Source organism: Oncorhynchus mykiss, chromosome 4 (assembly GCF_057628025.1).
Source record: "Oncorhynchus mykiss isolate SJ-2025 chromosome 4, ASM5762802v1, whole genome shotgun sequence".
Lineage (NCBI taxonomy): Eukaryota > Metazoa > Chordata > Actinopteri > Salmoniformes > Salmonidae > Oncorhynchus > Oncorhynchus mykiss.
Genome location: NC_143025.1, coordinates 4,029,865 through 4,042,500, shown reverse-complemented (window position 1 = coordinate 4,042,500; position 12,636 = coordinate 4,029,865). Strand labels below are relative to the sequence as shown.

The following is a 12,636-nucleotide window of genomic DNA, read 5'->3' as shown; positions in this document are numbered from 1 at the left end:
CAGGTTCATCTCTCTGTAGGTGATGGCTTTGTTATGGAAGGTTTGTGAATCACTTCCTTTTAGGTGGTTGTAGAATTTAACGGCTCTTTTCTGGATTTTGATAATTAGTGGGTATCGGCCTAATTCTGCTCTGCATGCATTATTTGGTGTTCTACGTTGTACACGGAGGATATTTTTGCAGAATTCTGCGTGCAGAGTCTCAATTTGGTGTTTGTCCCATTTTGTGAAGTCTTGGTTGGTGAGCGGACCCCAGACCTCACAACCATAAAGGGCAATGGGCTCTATGACTGATTCAAGTATTTTTAGCCAAATCCTAATTGGTATGTTGAAATTTATGTTTCTTTTGATGGCATAGAATGCCCTTCTTGCCTTGTCTCTCAGATCGTTCACAGCTTTGTGGAAGTTACCTGTGGCGCTGATGTTTAGGCCAAGGTATGTATAGTTTTTTGTGTGCTCTAGGGCAACAGTGTCTAGATTGAATTTGTATTTGTGGTCCTGGTGACTGGACCTTTTTTGGAACACCATTATTTTGGTCTTACTGAGATTTACTGTCAGGGCCCAGGTCTGACAGAATCTGTGCATAAGATCTAGGTGCTGCTGTAGGCCCTCCTTGGTTGGTGACAGAAGCACCAGATCATCGGCAAACAGCAGACATTTGACTTCGGATTCTAGCAGGGGGAGGCCGGGTGCTGCAGACTTTTCTAGTGCCCGCGCCAATTCGTTGATATATATGTTGAAGAGGGTGGGGCTTAAACTGCATCCCTGTCTAACCCCACGACCCTGTGTGAAGAAATGTGTGTTTTTTGCCAATTTTAACCGCACACTTGTTGTTTGTGTACATGGATTTTATAATGTCGTATGTTTTACCCCCAACACCACTTTCCATCAGTTTGTATAGCAGACCCTCATGCCAGATTGAGTCGAAGGCTTTTTTGAAATCAACAAAGCATGAGAAGACTTTGCCTTTGTTTTGGTTTGTTTGGTTGTCAATTAGGGTGTGCAGGGTGAATACATGGTCTGTTGTACGGTAATTTGGTAAAAAGCCAATTTGACATTTGCTCAGTACATTGTTTTCATTGAGGAAATGTACGAGTCTGCTGTTAATAATAATGCAGAGGATTTTCCCAAGGTTACTGTTGACACATATTCCACGGTAGTTATTGGGGTCAAATTTGTCTCCACTTTTGTGGATTGGGGTGATCAGTCCTTGGTTCCAAATATTGGGGAAGATGCCAGAGCTAAGTATGATGTTAAAGAGTTTTAGTATAGCCAATTGGAATTTGTTGTCTGTATATTTGATCATTTCATTGAGGATACCATCAACACCACAGGCCTTTTTGGGTTGGAGGGTTTTTATTTTGTCCTGTAACTCATTCAATGTAATTGGATAATCCAGTGGGTTCTGGTAGTCTTTAATAGATGATTCTAAGATCTGTATTTGATCATGTATATGTTTTTGCTCTTTATTCTTTGTTATAGAGCCAAAAAGATTGGAGAAGTGGTTTACCCATACATCTCCATTTTGGATAGATAATTCTTCTTGTTGTTGTTTGTTTAGTGTTTTCCAATTTTCCCAGAAGTGGTTAGAGTCTATGGATTCTTCAATTGCATTGAGCTGATTTCTGACATGCTGTTCCTTCTTTTTCCGTAGTGTATTTCTGTATTGTTTTAGTGATTCACCATAGTGAAGGCGTAGACTCAGGTTTTCCGGGTCTCTATGTTTTTGGTTGGACAGGTTTCTCAATTTCTTTCTTAGATTTTTGCATTCTTCATCAAACCATTTGTCATTATTGTTAATTTTCTTCGGTTTTCTATTTGAGATTTTTAGATTTGATAGGGAAGCTGAGAGGTCAAATATACTGTTAAGATTTTCTACTGCCAAGTTTACACCTTCACTATTACAGCGGAACGTTTTACCCAGGAAATTGTCTAAAAGGGATTGAATTTGTTGTTGCCTAATTGTTTTTTGGTAGGTTTCCAAACTGCATTCCTTCCATCTATAGCATTTCTTAATGTTACTCAGTTCCTTTGGCTTTGATGCCTCATGATTGATTATTGCTCTGTTTAAGTAGACTGTGATTTTGCTGTGGTCTGATAGGGGTGTCAGTGGGCTGACTGTGAACGCTCTGAGAGACTCTGGGTTGAGGTCGGTGATAAAGTAGTCTACAGTACTACTGCCAAGAGATGAGCTATAGGTGTACCTACCATAGGAGTCCCCTCGAAGCCTACCGTTGACTATGTACATACCCAGCGTGCGACAGAGCTGCAGGAGTTGTGACCCGTTTTTGTTGGTTATGTTGTCATAGTTGTGCCTAGGGGGGCATATGTGGGAGGGAATGCTGTCACCTCCAGGCAGGTGTTTGTCCCCCTGTGTGCTTAGGGTGTCAGGTTCTTGTCCGGTTCTGGCATTTAGGTCGCCACAGACTAGTACATGTCCCTGGGCCTGGAAATGATTGATTTCCCCCTCCAGGATGGAGAAGCTGTCTTCATTAAAATATGGGGATTCTAGTGGGGGGATATAGGTAGCACACAGGAGGACATTTTTCTCTGTTAGGATAATTTCCTTTTGAATTTCTAGCCAAATGTAAAATGTTCCTGTTTTGATTAATTTAATGGAGTGAGTTAGGTCTGCTCTATACCAAATTAGCATACCCCCTGAGTCCCTTCCCTGTTTCACACCTGGTAGTTTGGTGGATGGGACTACCAGCTCTCTGTAACCTAGAGGGCAACCAGTGGGTCCGTCTCCTCTATACCAGGTTTCTTGCAGGATGACAATGTCTGTATTACCGATTTCTTTGGTGAAGTCCGGGTTTCTGCTCTTTAGGCCAAAGGCAGATGACCTCAGGCCTTGGATATTCCATGATAATATAGTGAAGGCTTTTTGTTCCATAGAGTGTCCAATGTTGTTGGTCGTGGTTTGGCCTCAGGCCAGTAAGTGTGAGCAGAGCCTGCTGAGCATCTGGTACATGCCATTGACTTGGGCGAGTGTAAGCGTGGGGGTCGGGACTGTTTGCATGCTCACTACCTGGGCATATGTGTGGCTTCCATGTTGAGGCCCTCTTTGCGGGGGTGGGGTGCATGGGGTGGGCAGGAGTGGCATAGGTCTGATCTGAGGGGGCCTAAATGGGATGTGGGCATGGCTGATGTGGGGGGGTGTTGATTGGTTGGGGTGGGGTGTGGATGTGTCTGGGGGTGCTGTGGTCTGGATGTAATTCCTCTTGACGTTGGTCCTCTATGTGTAGGTCCGGGGGGGGGGGGGGGGTCCTGCAGGTCTGGGAGGGTGTCTCGTTGGTCTGGGTGGGGTGTCTATTGATCTGTTGCTCCTGTGTGAAGTGTTGGGGATACGTTTGAGAGTGATGTCCTTTAGAGTTCGGGCAAAGGTGGGCACTGCTGCCTTGTAGAGGTGGACCTGGTCATAGAGACTGTTCAAGTCCAGGGTGGAGTGGTGGGCCAGGAGGACATTTGGTTTTGAGGCACAGTCACGGGAAATACTTGCATTTACCCGCTGTATTGTGGCAGGGTGGAAGTCTTTTCGTGGTAGCAGGGTGGAGATAACCACTTGTGCGTTGGGGAAAGTAGAATAAGCCTTTTCAATCACTCCCTTCAGTGCTGTGGTCACCCTTTCCTGCTGTGTTCTCAGGTTGTTGGTGCCTGTGTGTATTATTATGTGGCTAGGTGAGCCTAGTTGGTCCTCAGACAGAAGGTCGAGGGCGCGTGGGTGTTGGACACCAGAGTTTAGACACACTGTGTTTGGGAAAAAGTTTTTTTTCTTCTATATATTTCCCATTTGAGTCCATAAGTAGTACAATCTGTGTCTTGTGTTTGTCCTCAGTGGGTGTGAGAGGGTTGTCAGAAGGGCTATCAGGGTGGCTGACAGGGGGGGTGCTCAGAGGGGGTGAGAGACGCTTGGCTTGGGGTTCTTCATTTGTCTGTTCTCCTGTGATGTCGACTCTATGGTCAGGGTCTGGTGTGGACTGTTCTGCTGTGGTGTCGAGACTTTTGTCGGGTGCTGAGGTGGGCTGTTCTGCTGGCTTCTCTGTGGGGGTGGCCACCTCTCTAGTGGGTTGTTCTCTGTCACACACCATCCCCCTCAACTTCTCCTCCATCCCCCTCACCCTCTCCTCCATCCCCCTCAACCTCTCCTCCACCAGCAGTCTGATACTCTCCTCTAGTGCTCTGTTCTGCTCCTCTTTCTCCTGTTGTATTTGTCTCACCACTGTCCAAAGTGCAGATATGACTCTGTCCACCTCCAGCTCTCCGGGTCTGGTTAAGGGGCTGTTGTTGTGCTGGACTGTTGTCTGGGTCTGTGCTGACTGAAGTGTAATCACCTGCTTTTCCAGCTCCACCTGCCTTACCTCCAGCTGGGTGAATTTGTCCTTCATTTCAATGAGGGAGTGGTAATCTGTGCTGGGAGGTTGACTCTCCGCTGGGGGTTGCTCATCTGTGGGGTTACATAATGAAGAGGTCTGGTCTGACCCGCTCGGGGTGGGGGTATCTTTATCAAGGGAGAGCTTCTCCTGCTGGGCTAATTCTTTGATTAGGTGAAAGTCCAGCTGAAACTGTTTGTGGTTATTCTGTACCATTACTGTTCCGGATTTATAGATATTTATATTACTTAACTCAGAGTCCTCGTTATCAAGTATTCTGAGTTTCCACCCATCGTTAACCCCCCCTCTCGTAACAAAGGGGTAGTGTGCTAATATAGCACTGTGCCATGCCAGGGGATGGTTTGTGTGGAAGATAAGGTTGCTGATGTTCCCATTTTTGTAATAGTCAGCAAAAAGTGTTTCTTGATTTTCCATAAGGAGCTTCTTCTTGTGGTCTTTTCTTGCCTTATCATTCTTTACATGCAAAGGGTACTGTATTTTAATTACCTCTGAACAGCGGGAGGGAGCTTCTAAGGCCTCTCCATTTGGTTGGGGTAGACTGTGTGACTCTCCTGCCATTGTTGGGCTAATGGACTTTGACACCTCTCACTTGACACGTCAGTGCTAGATGAAGCTGTATCAAGTTTGGCAGAATTATGTTAGAATTCAGTCCTTATAAAGTAATGTTGTGTATTTTTCTTCTTGGCTTTTGGAGATAAAATATCGTTTCAGACTAAACATTACTCACTCAGTTCCAGGTTGGATGGTGTTTTCAGGTTTCTGTTGTTTTCCAGAGAATTTGCTGTATAGAGTAATAATGCTTGGTAGTTGTGAACCTTCCAGGAGATTCCGTAATTCTGTCCAAAATCAGGTTGTAGATTTTAAGTTTTGATTTGAAGTGGGGGTTATGTTGTAGAGGGTAGAATCCAGTATGTGTTCCTGACAAAAAAACTCCTAACTCCTAATCTATATTTTTTAAAGAAAATGCTGAAAAATGCAGGAGCTCATCTGATGACCTCTGCTATGCTTTCTCTCTCTCTCTCTCTCTCTCTCTCTCTCTCTCTCTCTCTCTCTCTCTCTCTCTCTCTCTCTCTCTCTCTCTCTCTCTCTCTCTCTCTCTCTCTCTCTCTCTCTCTCTCTCTCTCTCTCTCTCTCTCTCTCTCTCTCTCCAGCGCTCTGCACAGTCAGCAGTGGAGGACAGTGATCAGATCTTTACTGAGCTGATCCGCTCCATTGAGAGAAGGAGCTCTGAGGTGAAGGAGCTGATCAGAGCCCAAGAGAAGGCTCAAGTGAGTCGAGCTGAAAAACTCCTGGAGCAACTGAAGCAGGAGATAGCTGAGCTGAGGAAGAGAAGCACTGAGCTGGAGCAGCTCTCACAAACAGAGGACCACATCCATTTCCTCCAGGTAACTAAACTGTCTTGTTACATGTGATATGAAATTAACTTCATGTGAAACTATTCATCTCAATCATTGTGTTGTCCTGTCTGTCTGTCTGCCCCTCTCTCACTGTCCATCCCTCTCTTTCTCTCTCTCCCTCCGTCCGTCCATCTCTCACCCTCTGTCCATCCCTCTCTCTGTCTGTCCGTCCCTCTCTCTCTCTCTGTCCATCCCTCTCTCTCTCTGTCCGTCCCTCTCTCTCTCTCTCTGTCCGTCCCTCTCTCTCTCTCTCTGTCCTTCTGTCCCTCTCTCTCTGTCCGTCCGTCCCTCTCTCTCTGTCCGTCTGTCTCTCTCTCTCTGTTCGTCCCTCTCTCTCTGTCTGTCTGCTCTCTATCTCTGTCTGTAGGCCCCTCTATCTCTGTCTGTCTGCACCTCTCTCTGTCTGGCTGCCCCTCTCTCTGTCTCTCTGCCCCTCTCTGTCTGTCTGCCCTCTCTCTCTGTCTGTCTGCCCGCTCTCTCTCTGTCTGCCCCTCTCTCTCTGTCTGCCCCTCTCTGTTTCTGTCTGCCCCTCTCTCTCTCTGTCTGCCCCTCTCTCTCTCTCTCTGTCTGTCCCTCTCTCTCTCTCTCTCTCTGTCCGTCTCTCTCTCTCTCTCCGTCTGTCCCGCTCTCTCTCTCTCTCTCTCTGTCTGTCTGTCGCTCTCTCTCTCTGCATGTCTCTCTCTCTCTCTCTGTCCGTCCCTTTCTCTCTCTCTGTCGGTCCGTCCCTCTCTCTCTGTCTGTCCGTCCCTCTCTCTCTCTCTGTCCGTCCATCTCTCTCTCTCTCTGTCCTTCTGTCCCTCTCTCTCTTTCCGTCCGTCCCTCTCTCTCTGTCCGTCCGTCTCCCTCTCTCTCTCCGTCCATCCCTCTCTCTCTGTCCGTCTCTCTCTCTCTCTGTCCGTCCGTCTCTCTCTCTGTTCGTCCCTCTCTCTCTGTCTGTCTGCCCCTCTATCTCTGTCTGTCTGCACCTCTCCCTCTGTCTGTCTCTCTCTCTCTCTCTCTCTCTCTCTCTCCCTCTCTCTCTCTCTGTCTGTCCCTCTCTCTCTCTCTGTCTGTCCCTCTCTCTCTCTCTGTCTGCCCCTCTCTCTCTCTCTGTCTGTCCCTGTCTCTCTCTGTCTGTCCCTGTCTCTCTCTGTCTGTCCCTCTCTCTCTGTCTGTCTGTCCCTCTCTCTCTGTCTGTCTGTCCCTCTCTCTCTGTCTGTCTGTCCCTCTCTCTCTGTCTCTCTCTGTCTGTCCTTGTCTCTCTCTGTCTGTCCCTCTCTCTCTCTGTCTGTCCCTCTCTCTCTCTGTCTGTCCCTCTCTCTCTCTGTCTGTCCCTCTCTCTCTCTGTCTGTCCCTCTCTCTCTCTGTCTGTCCCTCTCTCTCTCTGTCTGTCCCTCTCTCTCTGTCTGTCTGTCCCTCTCTCTCTGTCTGTCTGTCCCTCTCTCTCTGTCTCTCTCTGTCTGTCCTTGTCTCTGTCTGTCCCTCTCTCTCTGTCTGTCCCTCTCTCTCTCTGTCTGTCCCTCTCTCTCTCTGTCTGTCCCTCTCTCTCTCTGTCTGTCCCTCTCTCTCTCTGTCTGTCCCTCTCTCTCTGTCTGTCCCTCTCTCTCTCTCTCTGTCTGTCCCTGTCTCTCTCTGTCTGTCCCTCTCTCTCTGTCTCTCTCTGTCTGTCCTTGTCTCTCTCTGTCTTTCCCTCTCTCTCTGTCTGTCTCTCTCTCTCTCTCTATCTATGTCTGTCTCTCTCTCTCTCTCTATCTATGTCTGTCCCTCTCTCTCTGTCTGTCTGTCCCTCTCTCTGTCTGTCCCTCTCTCTCTCTATCTCTGTCTCCCTCTCACTCTCTCTCTCTGTCTGTCCCTCTCTCTCTGTCTGTCCCTCTCTCTCTCTCTCTCACTGTCTGTCTGCCCTTCTCTCTCTCTGTCTGCCTATCTCTCTCTATCTGTCTGTCCCTCTCTCTCTCTCTGTCTGTCCCTCTCTCTCTGTCTGTCCCCCTCTCTCTCTCTCTGTCTGTCCCTCTTTCTATCCCTCTCTCTCTCTCTCTCTCTCTCTGTCTGTCCCTCTCTGTCTGTCTGTCTGTCCCTCTCTCTCTGTCTGTCCCTCTCTCTGTGTCTGTCCCTCTCTCAAATTCAAATTCAAATTCAAGCTGCTTTATTGGCATGAAAAACATTGTGTCAATATTGCCAAAGCAACAATGTATACAATATACATTGTAACAAAATTGTAAATGATAGCAAATAATAATATAAAATGGTAGTAAATAATAATACAAAATTAAATACAAAAATAATAACAATAAAATGGTAACAGTCTACAGTAAACATTAATAATTATAGTAATAACAATAATAGTAATAATAAGTAAGTTACTGTTTACTATGCAGATGTTATTATTCAGTGTCCCTCAGGCTATGGCAGGAAAATACATATTTGGCTGCAAGAGGAGCCATTGCTCCTTCGCCCATGAGTATTCTTAGTTTTTCCTCTGGGTTCAATTTGTAAAAATGTGGAATATATGTAGTCATTTCTGTGAGAAATGAGTCTCTTTGTGAGGAATATTTATCACAGTAAAGGAGAAAGTGCATCTCTGTCTCTACCTCCCCTGTCATGCAGTGACCACATACACGCTCCTCTTTGGGTAGCCATGTCTTTTTATGTCTGCCGGTTTCTATTGCCAATCGGTGGTCACTCAGCCTGTACTTGGTAAGGATCTGTCTCTGCTTCGTATCTCTGACAGAGTAGAGATAATCAGCCAATTCATATTCTCTGTTTAGGGTCAGATAGCAATTTAGTCGGCTTTGGGATTTTGTTTTGTTTTTCCAGTATTGGAGAAAGTCTCTCTCTCTCTCCAGAGTTATCAGTCTCTCTCTCTCTCTCTCTCTCTCTCTCTCTCTCTCTCTCTCTCTCTCTCTCTCTCTCTCTCTCTCTCCAGAGTTATCAGTCTCTCTCCAGTATCAGTGTATCTTCAGACTTACCCAGCATCGTTGTCCGTCCTCTTCAGTACTTTGGAGATGTGAGTAAGACTGTGTCTGAACTGAGAGAGAAACTAGAAGACTTCCTTAAAGGAGAATGGACCAAGATCTCCACTACAGGTGTGTTGAAAACAATAAGAACATCAACTTTAGACCATTGAAAGTTCCCTACTAGTCATATAAATGTGGAATATGGTCTGATAATAACATTCCCTCTCTCTGTCAATGTGTTTCTGTGTCTGTAGTGAATATAGTGGATGTTGTACTGCCTCCAGAGCCCAAGACCAGAGAACAGTTGTTACAACGTGAGTCTCTTTATTGTGAAGTAACTAACAGTCTCTTTTTACTGACACTCCTAACAATCCCTCTAGAAATATATAGCAATAGTAGATCTAATCAAAGACTGGGTATCTATCTGACTCCTCATATTTCTCTGATTTGATCTCTGCTGTGCTCTAATCAAAGACAGGGTAGATACAGTATCTGACTTAACTTATTGTTCTGACTCCCCTCATTGGTCTCTGCTCTTCTCCCAGATTCCTGTCATCTCACACTGGACCCAAACACAGCATACACATACCTCTCTCTGTCTGAAGGGAACAGAAAGGTGACCTATACAGGCCAAGTCCAACCATATCCTGTCCATCCAGACAGATTCACCAACTACTGTCAGGTTCTGTGTAGAGAGGGTATGTCTGGATGCTGTTACTGGGAGGTGGAGAGGACTGGTAATGTTGATACAGCAGTCTCATATAAAGACATCAGCAGAACAGGGACAGATGGTGCATTTGGAAACAATAACAAGTCCTGGAGTTTAGAGTGCTCTGGAGGTGTTTATTGTTTCAGACACAATAATGTTGAGACTAAAGTATCAGGCCCTCAGTCCTCCAGAGTAGGAGTGTACCTAGATCACAAGGCAGGTACTCTGTCCTTCTACAGTGTCTCTGACACAATGACCCTCCTCCACAGAGTCCAGACCACATTCACTCAGCCCCTCTATCCTGGGTTTTGGCTCGATGGTACTGCTGAGCTGGTTAAACTGTAGTAGGCTCCACATAGATACTAGTCATGCTGGTGTAGTCTATAGCTGAGCTGGTTAAACTGTAGTAGGCTCCACATAGATACTAGTCATGCTGGTGTAGTCTATAGCTGAGCTGGTTAAACTGTAGTAGGGTCCACATAGATACTAGTCATGCTGGTGTAGTCTATAGCTGAGCTGGTTAAACTGTAGTAGGGTCCACATAGATACTAGTCATGTTGGTGTAGTCTATAGCTGAGCTGGTTAAACTGTAGTAGGGTCCACATAGACACTAGCCATGCTGGTGTAGTCTATAGCTGAGCTGGTTAAACTGTAGTAGGGTATACATAGATACTAGTCATGCTGGTGTAGTCTATAGCTGAGCTGGTTAAACTGTAGTAGGGTCCACATAGATACTAGTCATGCTGGTGTAGTCTATAGCTGAGCTGGTTAAACTGTAGTAGGGTCCACATAGATACTAGTCATGCTGGTGTAGTCTATAGCTGAGCTGGTTAAACTGTAGTAGGGTCCACATAGATACTAGTCATGCTGGTGTAGTCTATAGCTGAGCTGGTTAAACTGTAGTAGGGTCCACATAGATACTAGTCATGCTGGTGTAGTCTATAGCTGAGCTGGTTAAACTGTAGTAGGGTCCACATAGATACTAGTCATGCTGGTGTAGTCTATAGCTGAGCTGGTTAAACTGTAGTAGGGTCCACATAGATACTAGTCATGCTGGTGTAGTCTATAGCTGAGCTGGTTAAACTGTAGTAGGTTCCACATAGATACTAGTCATGCTGGTGTAGTCTATAGCTGAGCTGGTTAAACTGTAGTAGGGTCCACATAGATACTAGTCATGCTGGTGTAGTCTATAGCTGAGCTGGTTAAACTGTAGTAGGGTCCACATAGATACTAGTCATGCTGGTGTAGTCTATAGCTGAGCTGGTTAAACTGTAGTAGGGTCCACATAGATACTAGTCATGCTGGTGTAGTCTATAGCTGAGCTGGTTAAACTGTAGTAGGGTCCACATAGATACTAGTCATGCTGGTGTAGTCTATAACTGAGCTGGTTAAACTGTAAACTGATTTGTTATTAATTAAAATTCAATGCAATGTTTTAATCTTGTACATTTCCATGAATCATGATGTCTGGTTTTGATGTATATTGGTTGTCATTCAGAACCATTGATATGTTTTCTCAGTTGGTTCTCTGTCTCTATGTAATTCTCCTCAGTATCATTGATCAGCTTGTTGGCTCGGTCCTAATTGATGTGTTCTCTGTCACCTGGAGCTGCATGGAAAATGGTCCAGGAACTAAAGGACAATTCAGGACTAGTCAGCCCACTACAAGCTGGTATCACTTACTTTCTACTAAACTATATGGTCTGGTTTCCCAGACACAGATGAATCCTAGTCCTGGACTAAACAGTATGTTCAATGTAGATGTCCAGGAAACCGGCCCTAAATGTGTCATCTTTCATCCTCCCATACTGCTCAGTCCAGCAACATTAAACCTGTCCAGCAGGTGGTGCTGTTGACCAAACAATAAAACCAGCAGATATCTTGACTTGCCACTCAGTATATCAGTAATGTTCAGAATAGTACTTTAATATCATTGGAGATTGATGGTCTTTTTAATCCACTATCCAGAGTCAGGAACAGATGAAGTTAGGTCTGCTACTGTTCAGTGATTAAATATGATTTATGGTGATGGGAAATAATAAAAAACACTCAACTTCATCTAGTAATAGTTTTCCTTTGTTATTTATTCCAAGGTGTGTCTTTAACTTGTAAATGTATTGTGTGGAGGTGAGCTAGTGGTGTGGCTGATAGGATAGAATGAAAAGGGAGGAGGGGAGGAAGAGGGGAGGAGTGAAGGGCTGTTCAAGAAACCAGATGAGGAAGAGGAAGATGTTCAGGGGAATTACTGTCTCTGTTCCAAATGGTTCCCTATTCCCTACGTAGTGCACTACGGTGCTTCTGACCAGGCCTAAAGTAGTGTTGTTCGTAGGGAATAGGGTGTAGATTTATTACAATATCATGCTTTAGTGTTTGGCACAACAATATATTAGATCTCCACCCCCCCCACTTCCTGTCTGTCACCCCCCAGTTCTGTTAAGACTTCCTCTCATTGAACTGGGCCTCATTCTAAATGGTCACTTTGAATTGATAGTCCATACTGGTCTTTACTATGGTTCTACATACAGTACCTGTATTGATAGTCCATACTGGTCTTTACTATGGTTCTACATACAGTACCTGTATTGATAGTCCATACTGGTCTTTACTATGGTTCTACATACAGTACCTGTATTGATAGTCCATACTGGTCTTTACTATGGTTCTACATACAGTATCTGTATTGATAGTCCATACTGGTCTTTACTATGGTTCTACTTACAGTACCTGTATTGATAGTCCATACTGGTCTTTACTATGGTTCTACATACAGTACCTGTATTGATAGTCCATACTGGTCTTTACTATGGTTCTACATACAGTACCTGTATTGATGAGGACCTCATCATCAAGCTGCACAAAGTAAGCCAGGGACTGCAGTGTGTTCCAGTCTCCAGCAGGGGGCAGTAAAACCCTATGGACCTGAAAGGGACTGCAGTGTGATCCAGTCTCCAGCAGGGGGCAGTAAAATCCTATGGACCTGAAAGGGACTGCAGTGTGCTCCAGTCTCCAGCAGGGGGCAGTAAAACCCTATGGACCTGAAAGGGACTGCAGTGTGCTCCAGTCTCCAGCAGGGGGAAGTAAACCCCTATGGACCTGTAGGGGAAGTGAGGAGTAAAAATCATAGGTGACTTTACATTGATGTTTCCACGGAGACATGAATCATATCCACGAGGCACCAAACTGAAGAATATGAACTGAAACACGAAGGG

General features: G+C 45.4%; 1 protein-coding gene across 4 annotated transcripts in view; it reads left to right on the top strand.

The window, feature by feature from the left end:
- Positions 1–11,479, top strand: part of LOC118936624 (E3 ubiquitin-protein ligase TRIM47) — a 22,760-nt gene extending 11,281 nt beyond the window's left edge. Inside the window, exons 3-6 of one of the 4 annotated variants that reach the window (XM_090230912.1) lie at positions 5,540–5,773; positions 8,688–8,847; positions 8,973–9,032; positions 9,264–11,479. In XM_090230912.1, coding sequence (XP_090087038.1) covers positions 5,540–5,773; positions 8,688–8,847; positions 8,973–9,032; positions 9,264–9,772 — 963 coding nt within the window. In that variant the 3' untranslated portion in view covers positions 9,773–11,479. Of the gene's footprint in view, positions 2,970–5,539; positions 5,774–8,687; positions 8,848–8,972; positions 9,033–9,263 lie in introns of those variants that run through there. The other 3 variants (XM_090230911.1, XM_090230913.1, XM_090230914.1) reach the window with 3 other exon arrangements.
- Positions 11,480–12,636: the final 1,157 nt, after the last annotated feature.